This window comes from Oxyura jamaicensis, chromosome 8, assembly GCF_011077185.1.
Source record: "Oxyura jamaicensis isolate SHBP4307 breed ruddy duck chromosome 8, BPBGC_Ojam_1.0, whole genome shotgun sequence".
Classification (NCBI taxonomy): domain Eukaryota; kingdom Metazoa; phylum Chordata; class Aves; order Anseriformes; family Anatidae; genus Oxyura; species Oxyura jamaicensis.
In genome coordinates, this window is record NC_048900.1 from 20635049 (window position 1) to 20654066 (window position 19018).

At 48.6% G+C, this 19018-nt stretch overlaps 1 protein-coding gene across 7 annotated transcripts in view; it reads left to right on the forward strand.

The window, feature by feature from the left end:
• Nucleotides 1-19018, forward strand: part of SZT2 (SZT2 subunit of KICSTOR complex) — a 55536-nt gene that overhangs the window by 4612 nt on the left and 31906 nt on the right. For 5 of the 7 annotated variants that reach the window (XM_035332757.1, XM_035332763.1, XM_035332759.1 and 2 more), the window contains exons 6-23: nucleotides 544-703; nucleotides 1204-1310; nucleotides 1502-1712; nucleotides 2904-3074; nucleotides 8319-8550; nucleotides 9149-9278; nucleotides 10492-10634; nucleotides 11221-11373; nucleotides 11653-11767; nucleotides 13437-13642; nucleotides 14042-14266; nucleotides 14637-14715; nucleotides 15075-15172; nucleotides 15398-15566; nucleotides 16031-16145; nucleotides 17568-17681; nucleotides 18152-18352; nucleotides 18470-18582. In XM_035332757.1, coding sequence (XP_035188648.1) covers nucleotides 544-703; nucleotides 1204-1310; nucleotides 1502-1712; nucleotides 2904-3074; nucleotides 8319-8550; nucleotides 9149-9278; nucleotides 10492-10634; nucleotides 11221-11373; nucleotides 11653-11767; nucleotides 13437-13642; nucleotides 14042-14266; nucleotides 14637-14715; nucleotides 15075-15172; nucleotides 15398-15566; nucleotides 16031-16145; nucleotides 17568-17681; nucleotides 18152-18352; nucleotides 18470-18582 — 2742 coding nt within the window. The remainder of the gene's footprint in view (nucleotides 1-543; nucleotides 704-1203; nucleotides 1311-1501; nucleotides 1713-2903; nucleotides 3075-8318; nucleotides 8551-9148; nucleotides 9279-10491; nucleotides 10635-11220; nucleotides 11374-11652; nucleotides 11768-13436; nucleotides 13643-14041; nucleotides 14267-14636; nucleotides 14716-15074; nucleotides 15173-15397; nucleotides 15567-16030; nucleotides 16146-17567; nucleotides 17682-18151; nucleotides 18353-18469; nucleotides 18583-19018) is intronic. The other 2 variants (XM_035332758.1, XM_035332764.1) reach the window with 1 other exon arrangement.

Below are 19018 nucleotides of genomic sequence, written 5' to 3' on the forward strand. Positions count from 1 at the left end.
TGCATTTGCTTATATCAGCACTGCATAACTAGTGCTGGTTGAACAGATAAATATAAAGGCACTAGACTTTGTCCTTACAAGGCTCCTTGTACACTCTGCTGCCGTGCTTCATAGGTGAGACACAACTGTTTGAGTGTCTTCGGCCTTTCTGGGTTTTACTTGAGGAAATGCTAAGTGGCTGCAGCTTCTACTAGATGACAAGGAAAAAATAAAGTTATTCAGCATCTCTAATTCAGAGCTGCTTTGCCCACAAAGGAGCGTGAGTGACCCCAAAGTGTCTCATCTTTCCCATAGTGTCAGAAATCAACTTATAATAAAGCTCTGAGCATGTTGTCCCCTTCCTCCACCCCCAGGCAGCCTTTCTCAGCTGTTTTAAGGGGCCCAAGTGACAAGGGCTTTGAGAGCACTTGGAAATTAAAGCTAAAAGTGGAGCCTGCCAAAGTACACCAGGGCTGTGGTACCATGGGGCTGCTATGCTGAAGGCTGTTTCGGAGAGTGGGGCATTATTTCTTTGTTTGTTTGTTTCCTTTTTTCCTCTCCCAGGTGGATTTATCACCTCTGAGCCAAGAGGGCCCTGGTGATGTGCAGGAGCCATCTGGGAGGAAGCCCAGTGTGTCTGTTGTCACTGCTGACGTTGGCCTGGTCAGCATGGTCCGGCAGGGAATACTGGCCCTGCAGCTGCTGCCCTCCAACTCCAGCGCAGGTTGGCTTTGTTCTCTGGCTTTCAGGGTGCCCGGCTGTTTGCAGAGGGCTGTGCTCCTCTTGCTGTAGGCTGAGATGAATTTTGTAAGGGCTGGTGCGTGGATGCTTCACTTAGGGATGAAATTCCAAGGGCGGCTTTTGCTTTGCACTCTGTGGGCTAATTGTGGTGGTGGGAATGGGATGGAGGAAAACATTGCACCACACACCAGGTGTCAGCGTTGGAGAGTTTGTGAGGTAGCATAGCCATGATTGTTGCTTGGAATAACCCAGGGTGTGCAGAGCTGTGCTCAGGCTGAGTGCTTCACTGTGCCTTGTTGGGAAGTTTGCCAGCTCTAGAATGCCTTGAAAGCTGTTGGTGTCAGTCCCAAGCTTTTTTTTTTTTTTTTTTTTTGTCCTAAGACATCCCAAAATTTTACTTTTATCTTTGCCCTGCCTAAATTCTATACCAGAGCGGTAGCTGGTTGAGGTGGAAGATTCTCTGAGATAATGCCTTCTTTACAGGTATAATAATAATTACGGATGGTGTGACCAGCGTCCCCGATGTGGCTGTGTGTGAGACTTTACTCAACCAGCTCCGCAGCGGCACTGTGGCCTGCTCCTTTGTCCAGGTACGTCTGCTGTTAGCAGGGACTGTGGGGGCTGCTTCCTGCCAGAGGGAGGAAGGTGAGTTGCTGTTGGTAGTATTCTCCTCCAGAGGGGAAGAGGGGACCCCACTGCCTGTCTGAGCCCTTCACCAGTCCTCTCCCATGTCTTGAGCAGTGCTGTGCTCGCTCAGGGCTCTTCTTTATCCATCCATTAGGTGGGCGGTGTCTACTCATACGATTGCAGCTTTGGCCATGTTCCCAATGTGGAACTGATGAAATTCATCGCCATGGCCACTTTTGGTGCTTACCTCTCCACGTGCCCTGAGCTGGATCCCCTGAGCCTGGATCTGAATGTGTATCACAAGGCATTTCTGCTGTACTCCTTCCTGCGTACCGGAGAGTCCCTGAATCCAGAATACTACTGCGGTGAGGAGTGTGCATGTCCTTCTGGCAGAAGAGTGTCTTATAGCACCAATCTTTGGGGTGGCTCCCCCAGGCTTGGTTATGCTGATGTTCCCCCTTGTCCTCTATGGGCACTTATGAGTATTACGGAGGCAAGGGAAAGGCAGCAGTTTGTGTGACTTGGCAGGAATGCTGCCCTCCCACATGGGCAGTGTTTGTTGGGCTGTGAGATAGAGGGCTCCGAGGGTGCTCACTATCTTGGACTCCGCAGAGCTGCACGCCTCCTGTAGGCTCTGGGCACTACGGGACCATTCAGCCTAATTGTCACTGCTCTTAAGGTTCCAGGAAAGGGGCGGACTCGGGAAAACTAATGCCCAGTTCTGTGCCATTCCCCTCTCTTTGGACTTCACTCAGCAAACTGCAATTAGTCCTTCCACGTTGGAACCTGGAGGGGCTGAGAAGTTATCTTCCAAGCATTCCTCCACACTGGCTAGCTCACAGATGGGGACATCTTGGAAAGCTTGTCCTCATCAGGCTTGCAGATGGCAGTTTGGATCCAAAGATTAAACGCCCGAGAACCACCCCAAATGCCTCTCTTGGTTGTTCTTATGCCATGTATGTTAGCAGCTGGGAGTACGCCAAGAGAGATTAGTTACCAATAAAGCACGAGACACCCGTTTGTGCCCAGCTATAGTGCTGCTGCCGTCTGTGCTCTCTGCAACTTGCCAGCAGAAACTGCAGACAGTGAAAACTTTGAAGAGAGCTGGCCTGGGACTGGGGGATGTTGACTCTGAGAAGGATCCGGTGTCAGTGGTTTAAACTTAAAGCTTCCACAGCCTGATACCTTTCAGAAAGTACTTGGGAATTTGAGGTTTTCCAGGGAAAGCGGTAAAGCCCAAAAGCTTCCCATGTGACTACTGTAACAGCTGTGTGTTTCCTGCCTGTCTAGGCTAAACGTGTAGCTCTAGTAGTGCCTTGTCACAAAGGCTGTCCCATAGGAAGCAGGCCTGACACCCCGCCCCTCCTCACGCCAGCAGACCTGTTTGCTGTGTTGCAGAACCAGGAGTAGGTGTAAGTGGTGCCTGAAGGATGTACTGTTCTCCGGGCCAGGGGGTGTTCCAGGCAGCTCCTGTAAAGCACTTGGGGAGGGCTGTTCCTCTAGGAAGAGGAGCAGGGGAGCTGCTCCCTCGTAAACCCCATCTCTGTTGTTTGCAGTGTCGCAGCACCGACTGTTCAATGAGCACCTGGTGTCTGCCAGCAGCAACCCTGCTCTGGCTATGAGGAGGAAGAAGCACACGGAGAAGGAGGTGCACGCTGACCTCGTGAGCATTGTCTCAGTCCGGCTGCGCGAGGGCTACAGCATCCGGGAGGTCAACATCACTAAAGGTGACAGCTCTGTAATGGGCCTGGAGGCTTGCATGGGGCTCTGTACCAACTGTGCAGGGCACAGTGCAGGCTCTGCCGTCTTAGCAGAGTGCTGGTACACGGGGAAAGGAGCCTTTTTCCCCAAACTGTGACAAAGTGTGTTTTCTGTAATAATTGCAGGGCGCAGGATTGCTCAGGATGTTTGCAGTTGTATACTTGCTCGTTTTATGTGCATGTGGAGGGATAGACAAACTGACCTTTTTGATCTTGGTAATGAGTCCCTACAGCTGCAAGAAAGCTAGTGACATAACTTGCGGTTTTGGAGAGTTTTCTGGGCTTTCCTCTCCATTTCTCCTTTTTTTTGTCCATTTCTAGTCTTTTGCCAGATGCACTCCAAAATATTAACACAAAGTTGAGCCTTTCAATACAAAAGATTCAAAGCCTCCTAACTACAGTGTTCCAAATGAAGAAACTGAAGGAACCAAAGATAGTTTAGTGAAAATCCCCCATTGGTCAGAACTGTGACCAATGCTAGAAAAACACAAAATAATTCAGTGTTCCTATTTCTGACTTGCTGGAAGTTGTTACGGCACCTTGAGAAGTAGCCACTGAGTAGGGGACTGAACAATTTGAGTATCCCAAGGAGTTCCTATAAGCCCTACCTAACTTTCCATCTCCAGCTGTGACTGGTAGCTAGAGCCTCAACTGACGGGGAGATGAGAAGAATGTAAATGCAAGTTATCAATTGCAAGCAAGGCAAAAAAAATACTTTTGACTTTTACAATGACCAGCAGAAAAACTGAAGAATAAGATTTGTTTATACACTGTAAATGCAAACGACACCTAATGATCCCATGTCTTCACTATCCTCTTTGGGACATTATTACACAGGATATATTTTATGAGAGAATTAAATCTGTGATACGATTGGGAAACAATTCCAATCGTGCCATGTGATGGCATGTTCTTCTGCCTTCAGACCATATAAGTTGGTTTCATGCTGTGCTTGGAAAATTGTCCCAGAGCTGCCTTGCTCTTTCTCTATCTTCCTTTCTAAACTTACTCAGACCAAATTAGACTTGTGTGACTTTATTATCCTTAATTAAGTTTATCCTCCTCTGGCATTGTACACATTTATTTAGGAAGAATGCCTTTCTCCATTTAACCTTCCTTTTGGCAGGTTAGGCAAGTCAGTGTTTGAGTCTCCTTTTGCAAGGACAGGTTTTCTGTTTTGTTTATTTTTCTTAACAGTACTTCTTTTCCAGTTCATTTTCACTTTGGTTTCATATTTCTTGAAACAGTTGATAAGAGTAAATGTGGTTTTATCGGTGCTTTGCTTAGTAATGCTAATACTTCTGAAGTAAAGTACCCCAGACCAGGAATCGCAGGAGCTTTCCCCATGATTGCATTATATTGTTAGCTCAGAAATGCCTGCATCTTTTACAGACCTGTGCTTCCAGCTGCTGAGTCTTATGGTTTTGGGTTGTTGTTTTTGTTTGCTTTTTAGTAGTCCCTAAATGTGCTGTTCTTCACATCATCGTAGACTTAAATTAATCTCTCGCTTTGGTCTGAGTGGTCAGTTCACTTTTCCCGTGTGATGACTGGGAGTTGTTCTGCTGGCCTGATGCTTCTTACAAACAGAAGGAATCTGAAACCAGTTGGGGGGGGGGGGGGGGGGCAGAAGGGTGTTGGCCTTGGTTTGTTTTGGTGTTGGTTTGAGTTTTTATTTTTCTGAGCAGTGTGTTTTGTTGTTGTTTGGTTTGTTTTTGAATGTTACTAACAATTAGATTACATAGGATAATATCTAAAGATGGTCTTCAAGGAATACCCAAATTTTCTTGTTTTGGGAGTTTTCTATTTAAACTAAGAATGTTTGAAGGTTTCCCACTGAGAAGCTCCATCTCTCCTTATGGTGTCCCCAGATTGCATTCACTAATCCATAGGTGTGGCCTGAGATGCTTCCATTAAACCCAGACAGATTAGGTCCATTGCACTCTCCTTGTCTAGGAATGCCTACGAAACAGTCCAACAAGTCAATTCCTGTCCAGGTTCTGCTCAGTGCTGTCTTTTGTCCTTCTGTGCACCAGCTCGCTTACAGCTTGTTGCTGAAAGCCTTTCTTACAGACACCAACAATGGTGCAGTGCTCTTGGTGACGGTGGAGCTGTACAGAAGTGCTGGAAGAGGCAGCAGGTGTGAATCATTCCGAAAGCAGTCAGACAAATCCACGCTGTGGATTTGCACAGGGGTGGAGCTACACCCTCTAGCTCAGGATATTGTAAGGCAGCAAAGTCCTGGGCTCTGGAAGAATGTGTCAAAAAGATCACTGCACGCTTGGCGTGCTTCATGTATCTTCCTGCCTTCCTTCCTTCAGCTGTTGGACACTGAGGTGGTCACTTCTTCTTACGAGAGCAGAAGAGTGGCTGCCTTGGGTTGGCATTGCCTTTGGTGATGAGTAGCTAAGAGCAGGGAGAAGTAAGGATAGGGTGAACATAGATATTCCCTTTCTCATTACCTTTGTTTTGCTTTGAGCACCCTCAATCTGTCTGCAGCTCAGGGGCTCCCAGAGCCAAAAATACTTCCTGTGTATTTCCATGAGGTCTTTTTAGGAGGGATTTAAAAATGAAATGTCTGAACTATCAAAAATACAGCATGTATTTCTACGCCAGCCTTCAGAATAGTAGCAGATAATGTTACTTAGCCTTTGGGAAGGCTAAATGCCCTGGGGAATTGCTGGCTCTGATCAGAAAAATTGTTGAACTAACATCTTAAAGCAGAATTTATAAAAGATGAACACATTTAGACATCCAGCACTGCCTCTGCAAAGTAAAAGCATGCTTGGCTAATCAGGGTGCTCTGGGCCATTCTGTAGAGAAATGTCTAACAAAGAACAGTTAATTAACCTGGATTGCCAAAAGCTTTTGCCAAAGCTTGCCAACTAGAGGCTGCTAAAGAGCCAACCTGGCTGTGAAGCAAGAGGAAAGAGTGCAGCTGTGGACTTTGACACTGTCGCTTTTCTGCTTTACTTGGCCAAAGGCAGAATAGAATAAATAGCTAGCTTTGTGCTCGGAGGTGCCCGAGAGGTTGGTTGTGGTATTTATAAGTGCTCTGGTTACCCTCACGATTTGATTCCAGATACTTAGGTGTTTAGAAGGCTACTATAGTTAGTTGGGAATACAGAAGTGCTTATGAAAGGGGAGGAGAGAGAAGCTCTGCCTGAGAAGGTGTGACGGAGCTCAGCTCCTCTCCTGTTTCTTTCTGGGACATCAGAGGACTGCTGCCTGGAAAAAAAAAAAAAGTAATAACAATAAAAACACTATTTTGTGCTTTTGTGCACTTGGGAGAGAAGGAAAGCTTTGAGGACTTTTTTATTTTTTTGAAACTTCATCTTCTGTGAAACCAGTCCAGCACCCAAAATGGCTGGGCATAGTCTGGCCAGCAAGAATGGCAATCCTCAGTGTTTAAGAAAAAACTTTAAGAAAAAAATAATAAAAAAAATCTCTGGTTTTCTAAAAAACAGAGCTGGACTTTATGAAAGAAATCAAAGAAGCAAACACCATTATTAGCTATAAAGTCAAGAAACTGAAATGGATTGCTGAGCATTAAGAACAGACTGAAGATTCATCTAGGTATGACTTCAAACTAAGTAAATGTTTTTTTGCCTGTGATTTTAGTTTTGCTTGTGTTGGGTAGTATGAGCAAAGCCAGGATGACTAATGGAAACAGTTGGAAATTTCCTACAGTGAAAAGAGGAAATATTTTCATTAACGATCTAGATGAAAAATAAGTAGGAATTTACTTATCATGTTTGCTGTTGATGAAGTAGGAAGGCTTTGTTATGAGAACCAAAATGTTGTGCAGAAAGCAATGGATGAGCAGTAGGAATAAGACGCACTTTAGCAGCATGAAATGGGAAGGCATCCATTTATAAATTCTTGTTTCTACATCCATTTATAAATACTTGTTCATGCATAGTCTGTCATAGCCTGTCATAGGCTGCTGACGGTTTGGTTTAACCTACACAGTAAAAGCTGAAACTGGATGAGGATTTCTCCCCTTAGTACTTGCTTCTTACTGATTTTTCTGGTAATGAAGTTTCTCAGAATATAAACAATTTCAGCAAAAGAGCAGCTAAGCATGAATTGGGCACGTACTCTGAAAGGCTGCTTCTAAATTTTGGTGGGTGCTCTAAGGCAGCTTCCTAGTAGGGACCATGGGAGTAACAAGCAAGATAGCTTTAAAATGTAACCAGTCCATGAAGGAGGTGGCGTGATGTATCTATGACAGCAGCAAATGCAACTCTGCAGGAAACAGGCAGGATCTAGGCTGATGACCTGTTCGGATGGTTTGCAGCACATCTAATCACTCACCTCACAAATTCTGCAGGTCTGGCATACTACAGAGCAGGCTGGACATCAGAACAGATGATTGAGCAGTTGAAACAGCAGCGTGGTGCTGCTATAGAAAATCATGTGTTCCCTGGGTTGTTTTGGTACAAATACACAGGCACAGTCAGCAGGACTGGGACAGTTTCTGCTCTTCTGGCTCAGTGAGGCTTGCTGTCGGGTGTTTGCGTTAATTGTGCTAGAGATGCGATGGCTGTCTCAAGGATAAAACTACAGTTTGAAGAATGGGTGAATATTAAGTCTTAACTTCTCCACTTTGGGATCAGCTGAGGAGAAGAGGGTAAGCATGGTGAGAAGCTCTTTGTACTTGAAGATTCTTGAAGATCGCATTAAATACTCTCTGTGTAGGAACAATGTGCAGTTTAAATCAAGAATTGGTCCTCACCTTCCATGGCAAGGACCTTCCTTTTTGATCAGGTCCCATCATGTCCAAACGTCCATGATTCTGCAGTGGGATAGATTTAAGTGCAGTCTGCAGAGTTAAGCTTCAAGCTTAACTTAAGTTTATCTTTAAGCCTTGCTCATCAGTGCAAAGCAAAAGTTTTATTGGAAACAAAGCTGAGGCTGTAAGGACAGCCCATTGCAAATGTCAGAACCTCCCCCAAGTTTCGGTTGCCTTCTGTAGTTTAGATAGTATGTGTACATTTAAAGGACTGTTCACCAAATGCTGTTGAGCAAGCAAAGCCTCCCTCTGTTGGAGAGAAGAGAGAATGACTTCAGTTATAGCAGCCAGTTTTTAGATGACTTTGTCTTCCTCATGGTCAATAAGCAATCTCTGTGTCCTTGGGAGCCCATGGTCAGAGATAACGCTCAGATGTTTGCAGAACAAGCACTCGTAACTATTCCTCTGCTCTCACGCAGGTGGGTCTCAGCTGGAGGTGAAACTCGTGCTGCTTTGGAAGCACAACATGAGGATAGAGTACTTAGCTGTGACACCCTGGCCCCTGGACCCATCAAAGCGCAGCACATGGGTAGAGGTGACGATGGAGGGGAGCTACGACATCTTGCACGACATCAGCTGCACCATGAGGAAACCCATCACCAGTCTGTACCGCACTACAGTCATCCGGCGCTTCTGGAACACCTTGCAGAGGTGAGCTGCACCATCCCTCTCAGTCCATTGTAACCAAGAAATCCCCTCCTTGGCATGCTGGGGCCTGGGTTATGCAGGTGGCCCTTTCAACCCAGGGTCCCAAAGGAATGTGCTTCCAAGGAAGAGGCACCACTGGCAACAAGCTTGCCTTCTGGCCAAGGAAGATACTCAAACTGGCCTGTGACCTTGTCTGTAATGTTGCTTCTTGGCTAAGGTGTTGCTTCCTCTGAGTCCTGATGCTGTGATGCGAACCTTAAGTCTGACTGCCATCCCATGGAGGTGGTGTGTTCCTACAGCACTGCCTTGCTCTGAAGGCTAGCGCTGCAATGGGCTTGTACGCAGTAGCCGTGCTACTGGAAAACCCCTCATGTCTCCTAGGCCTGAGGGTTATAACAATTTCCTGGCCAGGGTGACCATTGCTCCCCACCTCTCTGCAGATTTCTTTCTTAGCACGTCTTTCCTAACTTTGATCATCTGTCTTTTGAGTTGGGGCAGATGGGCCAAGACACAGGGAGCATTGCACATGCAGCCACTGGGTAACTGAGGCATTGAGGGGGAGAACATGGGTTTGTGTGGCTAACTGCCTCTTCTCTTTCAGCATCAACCAGACGGATCAGATGTTGGTTCATCTGCAGTCTTTTGACACAGTCCCAGAACACTTCACCATTCCTGAGAGCACCAAGAATGGGGTGCCTCTCTTCTACATCCCCCCAGGCTCCACTACTCCGGTATGTCCCCTCTCTATGCCGTTTAGTGTAGGGCAGGTTGTCCCTCCTGCCTGTTTTGTGTTGCACTTGGGGATGCTGAGTCCCAACAAGCAACCAAGATCTCCTGTAACTGTCTTCATCTCCTGCTCTTTTGTCCCAGTCAGTAACAGTTCAGGCACAAGGCAGTGCCTGTGAACGTCCTATCCCTTGTTTTTTCCCCTCTGAGGCATCACTCTGCCTTTATTGCTGTAGCTACACCTCTAAGCCTCACAGCAAGCCTCCTAAGCATGCTGCAAAGCCTTCTCTTGCAGTGATGTGTGAGACTGATGGGCAAGCTGACACTGCTGCCGTGCTTTTTTCAATGATATGCGTGGAGTTGCTGCTGGCAGCCTTGTACCCTGGTGATATATCACAAGGTGAAGATAGGTTCTGCTAAGTGGCTTTTATTTAATAGGCTCATTGCTCTGAGCACATATGAAGGGTGAAAGAGACATATTTGTCATCAGCACAGCAGAAACAAAAAATTATGAGCTAACAGTTTCCACTGTGAAGTTCACAGAACAAAAGGGCTAACATGCTACCTGGTCCTTGCTAGTAGCGTCCTTGGCTTTGGCAGAAGATGATGACTAGCAGATATCAACGTTAGGAGAGCTTTCATTTAAATTTTATTGCTCAAGCCCTTTACTCCTTAAGGTTTATGTAATAAATTTACTCTCTGTATGGATATACATCCCACGGTGTGTCTTATGGCTAACCACTTTATTCCTGCGTCAGCAGAATTGCTGTAGTTGGTGAAACTACAGTGTTACCATACAAGCATGTCAGAGTTGCCCGGTGCCACCTATTGCTGGTACGCTATTTGCATGTGCTCTCTCAGGCGGGTTTTCTCAGTGTTTAATTGTTCTGCTGACACAAGCCAAATATCCTCCTATCAGAAAAGACACCATTACATATGCCATCTCTTCTGTAGTTGAATTACTAGATGCTAAGTAGTTAAATTCCTAATGAACTTGACATTTCAGAAGCCTAATTTATTTTTACTTGTGTTGTACTGTTTCAATGTGAGCACACTTAGTTATTCTTCTGTGGGGCAATTATTGAAAGCCAGGGATGTGGCCAGCCTTCTAGACCTATGCAGCTAGTCACGAGAGAAATCCCTGTGCTCTCTGGGTGGAAACAGACAGATTCTTGCTGAACACTGCTTCTTACCAGTCCATCCTGTCATTTTTCTCAGGTGCTGTCCCTGCAGCACAGTGGGTCTGACTCGAGCCATTCCCAGTTTGCCTCCTACTGGAAGCCTATCCTCTCCATGGATGCCAACTTCTGGCAGCGGTGGTTGCACATGCATCGCATCGTTCTCCTCCTGGAGCATGACACGTATGTAACTGGCAGGGCTGAGCCTGCGCGTACAGGGTAGGCCAGACAGGGAAAGCACAGCATCGGTTTGTCCAGCCAAACACCATGGAAACTGCATGCCAATTCAGTCCTGCTACAGAGCTGCAGGTGTTTGTGGCCACGGGAAGGACTTTGGTAGCTGGATCTGACAGATGATAAAGGCTCATTTCTCTGGGAGAGGCTCTGGTTGGGAAGTCAGCTCTTGGTGAGAGGGAGTTTGTACTCGAGAGTATAAATTATTTCTCAAGTCCTTAGATTTGGATTGCCTGACTGCAGAGGGTGTGGACCGTACAGTTGAAGCTATCCCGCAGGCTTTTGTTTGCTTTTTGTACAGAGGGAGTTAGAAACAGTACAAGAGCATGCTGTCTGCAAGCTGCAGAATGGGGTTCCGGTGTGCTCAGGGAGAGCGGGTCTTGCTCACAGGCATGGGATATGTTTGGGTATGGGTGGCTGTGCAGGAAGAAGCCTGTGCCTGCTGGACGAGTTGCAATGAATGTAGTAAAGTCTAAGCTTTGGGGAGGAGAAGAGAAACTGTGGTTTTAAAATGACTGTTTACTGCACTCTGCAGGCCCGTGCCCAAGCACCTGCACACGCCGGGCAACAACGGCCGCTACAGCACCATCCAGTGCCGCATCTCCCACTCTGCCCTTACCTCCTTGCTGCGGGACTGGAGCAGCTTTGTGCTGGTGGAAGGCTACTCCTACGTCAAACTGATCCATGGGTGAGTGGCTCGGAGACAGTCCTGTGTGGGGAATTGGGCGCGTGGCCAGGCCAGAGATCCAGCTAGACCAGTATGCTGTGATGGGCCAGAAGCTGATGTCTAGAGCATAGCACTCAGATGTAAAACTACATTCTGAACTGCTGCTACTGGGTTTCAGGCACAGCCCACAGGGAGAAGAAAGGTAGCTGGGGTCTGGGGGGGGGGGTGAGGTTGTGTGTGCTAGAACTGATTAATTGCTGCCATGTTATGTTCAGCCCTGTCTTAATCCATCCTCCCTAGCTCTGAGGATCCTACTCCTTCCTCATTCTACGTGGTGCGGATCATCTCCAAAGCTCCATGCATGGTTCTTCGACTGGGCTTCCCCATCGGCACACCTGCACAGGCCAGGAACAAGGTGAGAGCTGGCTGCCTGCCTCCTGGGGTAGGAGCAAAGCAAGTAGTTTTGGATGTGGAAGTGGTGGGTAGATCACAGGCAACATTCAATATACTAGAGATTAGGTAGGTGTGAATTTACTGTTACAGGAAGGAACAGTTTGGACAAAGCTTTCTTTGTTAAGCCTGTGAAAGATCTAAACCTGAAAACTTGAAGATCAATAAATAGATGGTCACATGAATGCTCTTCCCACTGCTTAATAGAACTGTGGGCCTTGAAATGACTCACAGGTTATCTAGACTATCCTCGTGACCAAAGCACAATCAATACTGTTTGTCAGGAGCAGCAGATACTTGTCTGACTCATCCGTGGAGACCTCTAAGATGGATGTACTACATGTTCCCTAGGCTATCTGCTGCAGTAGGTGGTAAAGTTCATGTATGTATTGGATAATCTAGGCACGGAGGGGTTAGAGTTAAGATGCAAACAATGCCCTGTGTGACCAGTACAGGGACGAAAAAAAAACAGTGACACCCAGAAAATGCTTTAGAGAGATGCAAGTCTGCTAGATAGATTTCTAATAGCTCCGTTGTGCCCAAAGAAATGGGCTGCCCCAGTCTGATTCAGAAGGTGGGCTTACTGCGTGAACTGTTGCTCCAGCTCCAGTGGCAGGGACAAGTCTAAGTGTTCCTAGGTAAACCAGTAAGTGTGACAAAGATGTCCTGCATCGGTGTGAACCTCTTGTTATAAACAAGGGGTTTATCACTAAACCTTGATCTTTGGTCTTCATGAAAGAAATCTTTGGTATGTCTCACTTAACTTTAGTGTTAGATTAGTCTGAGGAGAAGCTGACAAATACACAAAGGACCGTCACTTCTTGAGATAATGATGGCCCTAGATAACACTGACTGCTCTGGCACTCTGGTGGACCTGCCCTTTCAAGTCATGAGGAGATCCAGGCTTTGGTTACTGGTTGCATGGACAGGTTTTATGAAGGAGTTCTCTCTAGCAGGTATAAGTTAAAACCTGCCTCATAAAGAAGGTGTGAGACAGGCACCATACCCTGCAGCTGTAGGCAAGCTCCAGAGCATTGCAGCAGGAGCTGTAAATCATAAATTGTATAATGCACAGTCTTCTTTCTTTTCACTTTTTACCTGCTGGAGGTTGTTTGGAAAGTATTTTGGAAAAAATAACTCAATTTAAAAATTAGTTAGTCTCTTGAAATCTTTTACTATAGAGATTTGACACATGAATATGATAGCGGGGGAATATATCAGCTGTGGGAACAGTGGCCCTGTCTTAAATGTACTAGTTTGCATTTACTACAGGCTGTTGAGGGAAGGAGGAGTGAGGGTGGGTATTTAGCCTGCTTCTGTGGAGGAGCTAGCATGCAATTAATTTTAGAGTTATGGAAGGTGATTTTTCCAGCCTTGAAACCATTTTTGGGTTGTTCTGACCTTTTTTGTGCTTTTGAAAATATTTGTTGTGGTTGTTTAAATGCAGACCTAAGAACCTGGTGTCATTTTGGTCTTGGTCTTACTAGGGCCTCAGAAATAGAATGACCTTCATCAGGGTATTCATCGAGTGTGTTACTCCTTTTAGTCAGGCTCTTGTTTTGGAAGCTTATTTTGCATACCTTATTTCTCCAGACAAAGGTGGTCATGTTTACCTTTTGCTTCTGCCATGACAGATAGTGGAGGAGTTACGGGACCGAATCTTGCAGCTCCGCTTTCCCCACAGGGTCCAGAGCAAGGAGGCAACTCCAAAAGCAAAGAGGAAAATGCTTGGCAGCAGTTCTCCCTCCAAGTCTCCACCTGTGGCTGGGGCCCAGTCAGCCCTCTCGGACAGACCCTGCCTCGTAGTGCTGCACAAGCCTTTGGAGAAGCTGCTCATCAGGTAGTGAGGGAGAGCCAGGCGGGCAGGGTGGCCTCCTTGCCCTTGGAGATGGGAAGAAGAGGGGCTGTGGGTGGTGCTGCCAGTGGCAGGATGGGAGGGCTGTGAAGCCTGGGCTTGTGGTTGGGGTTGTGTGGCTAGGAATGGTGGCTGTAGTCTAGGGGGACTGTGACTTGCAGCAGGGGGCCTTGCCGGAAAGGCAGATTTCTTACTCTTACCAAGTATGATGCAGGATTAAGCTTAGGTACCACTGTCTGAGCAGGATACTGTGCTGGGCTAGCCACACTCTGCTGCTGGAGGGCTCTGTCCCAGGCCCAGCAAGCAGGTTGTGAATCCAGGCAGCTCTGGTCCTGAGTGGAACATCCTTTCTACCTCAGCAAGCCAAACTTTTATTTCTCCGAGGTATGAGAAGCTGCCTTCTGACTATCGAGCTCCCTTCATTCTCAACCTGGAGCATCCTCCAGTGTCTGGCCCGCTCACTATGGTGGCCAATCGTACCGCCTCTTCCACCCTGGCCTCGCTGTCCCGCTACTTCTACCACCAGCGTTGGATATGGAGCGTCCAGTCGGGGCTGGCACCAGCCGTGCCCATCACGGCTGTAGCCCAGCTCCTTTCCACGCTCACAGAGTAAGTTGCACACCTGAATGAAGATGGTTTCTCCGGGGTTCTGGGGATGCAGATCTCAGGCAGAGAGTTTTGGTCCTGCACACAGCTTCCAGAGCTATTTGAACCAGTGCTTTGCCCAGTTCTGCATCTGCAGTTGAGGAAAAGGAGTGTCCTGGAAGACAAACAAAAGGGCAGATGGTGTTACTATGCCTGGAGTGTGCTGAGCTTCACTCAGGCTGTCCTGTGCAGAGTGCCACCTTTCCACATTCTGTGTGTGCAAATCGCTCCCTTGGGAAGGGAGGTGTTACAGAGTCAGGGGTTGAGTCATTCTTGTATTTAAGGCTTGCAGCACAGGTAGAGAAATCCTCTTTGACTGCCTCTCTGTTGCCAGGGTCCGTCTGTCAGAGGGTTTCCACTTTGCATCCAGCGGGGATGGAATTATCAACATGGTGCTGGAGCTGCCTATACAGGTGAGCCTGGAGGCTGCACTGGGGAGGCAATCCTTTGTGGCTTCTTCTTAGGTGGATTCACCTTCCTGTGGTGGGTACATGAGATTCACCTTCCCACTTGCTCCTAGCATGTACCCTTGATGTGTACAGGGAGCGTGACCTCCTCCCCTGAAGAAAAGCAGCCTATGGGTTGGGTCTTTTCCTGTCTTTATCAGCAGTTAAAGAGCTGCTTTGCCTGCAGTGACAGGCTGTGCTGCAGGAATTCTTGCGGCTGGTGCGGGCTCCCTCTCTCCACCACCATGAGCTGAAGGATGGGCCTGGGCTCTGGGTAGGTGTGGGCTGTTGCTGCTGGCCACGCTCATGCTGTGTCTCCCCTCCAGATCGATGGCTCAAGTGAGAGCAGCAGCGGCAGAGAGAAGCACACCTGTGTTGTCCAGTACATCCTCTTCCCCCCACATTCCACTTCCACCAAGGACAGGTGAGGCTGGCCCTGCTCCTGGGGAGGGCTGGCAGCGGGGGGAGCACAGCTTCAGACTTACCCTGCACAGGTAGCAACAACAGACACCTACCTGTCACAGATTGCTCACCACACAGATGGGGCTTTGCCTGCACACCTGCGGTTTTTGCGGCTCCTCTTGCGGCTCTGAGAGGAGCTGCAGTAAGTTTCTGCCTCTGTTCCATCTCATTTATGTCTTTCCTACAGCTTTTCCACAGATGATGACAATGATACAGAGGTGGAGGCCATTGAGGTGGACACAGAGCTGAACCTGGTCACTGAGTGCTGGGTAGAGCCACAGAGTGGCTACGTGCACAGTACTGCGGAGAACTGGAAGCACCTCCACGGCTTGCCCTACCAGAAAATACCTAAAGCGGTGAGTCCCTGGAAGGGTTTGGGCATGCACTCTTTTGTGGAGAGAGAGGGTTTTGTTGCAAGCACACCACAACGCTGCAGGTAAGTCACTGAGGGCCAGTAGAGATGGCAGTGATGGTAACAGGAGGCTGAGATTTCCAGAAGAGGAACTGGGCTGGACAGAAATGGCTTCTGAACTAACTGCAAGGCAGTGGATGCAGTGGTGCTCTGGGATAGGTGGTTTCAAGAGCCATTCCAGTGGAGGGGAGCGGGCTGGGTCAGAGAACGGATTGCAGGCAGCACTGCCTGTGTACCCCCTGAACAGGGCAAAAGGACAGGCTGGTGGAGCAGCGGGGAGCAACGAGTAAAGGGGTCAGGGGACAGGAACGTGGGTGTTTCCTCTCCTTGCCTTTAATCTGCCTTCTGCTGCATTTGGGGATAGCAAAATTCTGCTGCGTACAGCTGAGCCTTGACTGCTTATTGCAGCTCTATCCACGGGACCTTGCGTGCATTGCCACCATGCTGACATTTGAGTACATCAGCCAGTTGTGCCAGAACAAGGAGTGGGTCTGCCCTCCTTCAGACACCAAAGCTACTGAAGGTGAGCACAGCGTACATGTCCTAGCAGTTCTGAGGGAGCAAAAGGCAGCTAGGCCCTGAATGTGCTGGGGAATGCTAGATGCTTCTGCAAGGTTGAACATGTATTTTGACAACGACTTCCTAGACTTTGATGGCTCTGGGTCACTTTGTTGCACTTGTGCTAAGCTACCATAGATGTGGCTTCATCCTGGGAAGGCCAAAAAAGCACTGAGACTTTCTGCCCAGACTGGGGAAGTGACGAGGTGGCCCTGCTTGAACAGGGGGTTGGACCAGATGACCCACAGAGGTCCTTTGTAACTGTAGCCCTTCTGTGAGGGGCTGGTTTCTGGAGCAGAAGGAAGATGAGCTCACCCATGCAGTGATGGGCAGGAGATGCCTGGGCAGGTGATTGTACAGAAATTGCAAATGATGCAAGCAGAAGCTCCTCCATCCTCTGGAAACTCTTGGAATTGGAATTGAGCAGTTTGTGTCTTGTAACTGAGCGGTTCGTGGGACGCTTCTGTTATGTTGGCCCTGTTCATCTCTAAACCCTCTGTGAATGTTCCATTATCTCATGAAGATGGGGAAAGAGCTCTTGGGAGGTCTGGTCTGTCCTCTTCCTTCAGGGTGGGATTGTGCTACCCTGATCTGACAGGATTATCATAGTTCACTGAGAAATCCAGGAATGTGGGAGGGGGTTCACTCCTGCCAGGCAGCCTGTTCTGGTGTCTCACTGTTTTTGCTTTAAAGCTTTTCCCAAATATCGAGCCATAAATGTTGCTTGTTGTCACGAGTTTATCCCATCCTCCATCTTCTGTTTGCTTGCCTTGCAGTGGATAACACAACAGGTGTTGAGTGGGTTTGAGGGAGCCAAGATCATCCCCAAGTCAGAGGGCAGGACCTGAAGGAGCCCTCTTGGGTCATTTCACTGGTCCCGTGGGAGGAGGAGATGGCCAGGAAAGCTCAGGGCATGGTGGTCAGAGACTCCTTCCTGAGTAAGAGGACAGGAAATGTCTGCAGGGATGTTCAGAGCCTGCTGGATAGGAGGTCGCTCGCAGGAGCTGGGGGGAAGAGAGGGGTGTCCTTGTCCCTGACATCTCTGGCATCAGAGGCTGCCTCTGGCTCCTAGCATGGCTGTGTAGGGCCTCGTGGTTTCCAGTCCACCTTTGTATGAAGATGGCAATAAACCCAGGAGACTCTAAGAGTGAGGTACCTCTCTGCAGGTACCCCACAGCCTGCTTCAGGCCCCAGCAGGCTTTGATCTTCCCCACACTCATTCTTTGTAAACCTCTGTCCTCCCAAGCAGAGGGAACTGGGGCAGTGTTGCTCTTCACTGTCACTTGTGCTCATGTGCTGTGTTTGGGGCTGGCACCGCACACATGCAGGCGACCTGGGGGGCAGGACTCTGGTGCCATGAGGAATGTCGTATTCCCAATTTTTGTAGATCCGGACATGGGGGCTGGTTTCAGAGTGCATGAGATCCCGTTCCAGTTCAACCTCATGAAGCTGTTGCCCAGGTGTCAGCAGGTTGAAATGTTCTTCCTGATGCTGACAAAAGGTAAGTGCCTCTTCACTGCCTGCCTTCTCTTGTCCTCCCTCCTTGGCTTTGGGCACCCTGCTGTGTGTGCTTGTCTCCCTGGGAAGCAGCTGGGAGGGCTGCTGTGCCTTTTCTGTTCTTCCCAGCTCTGCAGCCCGAGGGCTGTGCAGATGCATTGCTTTCTTGGGATGGCAGTTTTGTAAGAGCTGCTTTTGGAAGCATCCAACCTAGGCAGTTGCTCTGTGTGGCAGTTTCTTGTCCTTCTCTCTGGGCATCTCCAGAACAGTTACAGTAGCATGGCGAGTCAGTGCAGGGCAGCTTGTGGTGCTGGCACTGCATCTCAGCATCCTCCAAGGCAGCCTTGTGGGGTGCTGGGGGAAACTCCTGGCTGTGTGGAAGTGTCACTTTGCAAGGGGCTGCTTCCTGGGAGCCTGGGCTGGTGGTGGCTGTGGAGATGCTGTCTCTGAACTTGCCATGGTTCTGTTTTGGAGCAGAGAATGAGGAGGTGACCAAGGACTCTTCATTTGTGCCCAATGAAATGCTACTAAACCTCTTCCATGGCTGCCTGCAGCATGACCTCAGTGATCGGGAGATCCCCATGGCTGATGCTGATCACGTGGCTTTCATGGAGCAGGTTCTGCAGAGGGATCGTGATGGCCATCAACCACCCTTCACTCTCCCTGTGATCCGAGGTAAGGGCCAGGAGCATGGCAGCAGGGACGCTGACAGCTGGGGTGTCTCAGGAGCCTTGCTTTTTGGTCTCTTCCTCAGCTGGTGTTCCTCAGGTTAGTTTCTCTGCTCCATTCCAGAAGAAACCTTGAAAGCCTCTGGGACCGTGGAGCAGCAGGATGCTTCTGCATCCTATCATCTTGTTGGCAGCAATGGCACCAGGGATATGACTGGCTCCACGAGTACTCTGCAGGTACTGCGACACTGCTGTCCCTCTCCTGAGCCCTCTCTGGGGGCAAGGCAGCAGCTGTTGAGGATCAGGAGAGTTAGCATATGGGTTGAGAGCACTGAGAGGCTGATGTTTTCCCCACAACTGGCAGCAGTTTAGGCTGTGGCTGAAGTCGAGCAGGAATCCAGTAGGTGTGTGGGCAGGGTAGTTGCACTCACCATGGGTCTAGCCTGTTAGAGCAGTACTGATGCTATGTTGTAAAGAGCTCAGAAACCATGGGCAATCATTGCTTTGAGGTCAGAACCAGCCCCAGCAAAGCTGGTTTAAGTTAAGCATCTCATGACTGTATGCACTGTGTTTCCTGGAGCCAGGCTGCTCTGAGGATGCTGCGTGGACTCCACCACAGAGTGATTTCAGTGCCATGCCAACCAGCAGTCATGGAAGAGCTTGCTCTGTGTGG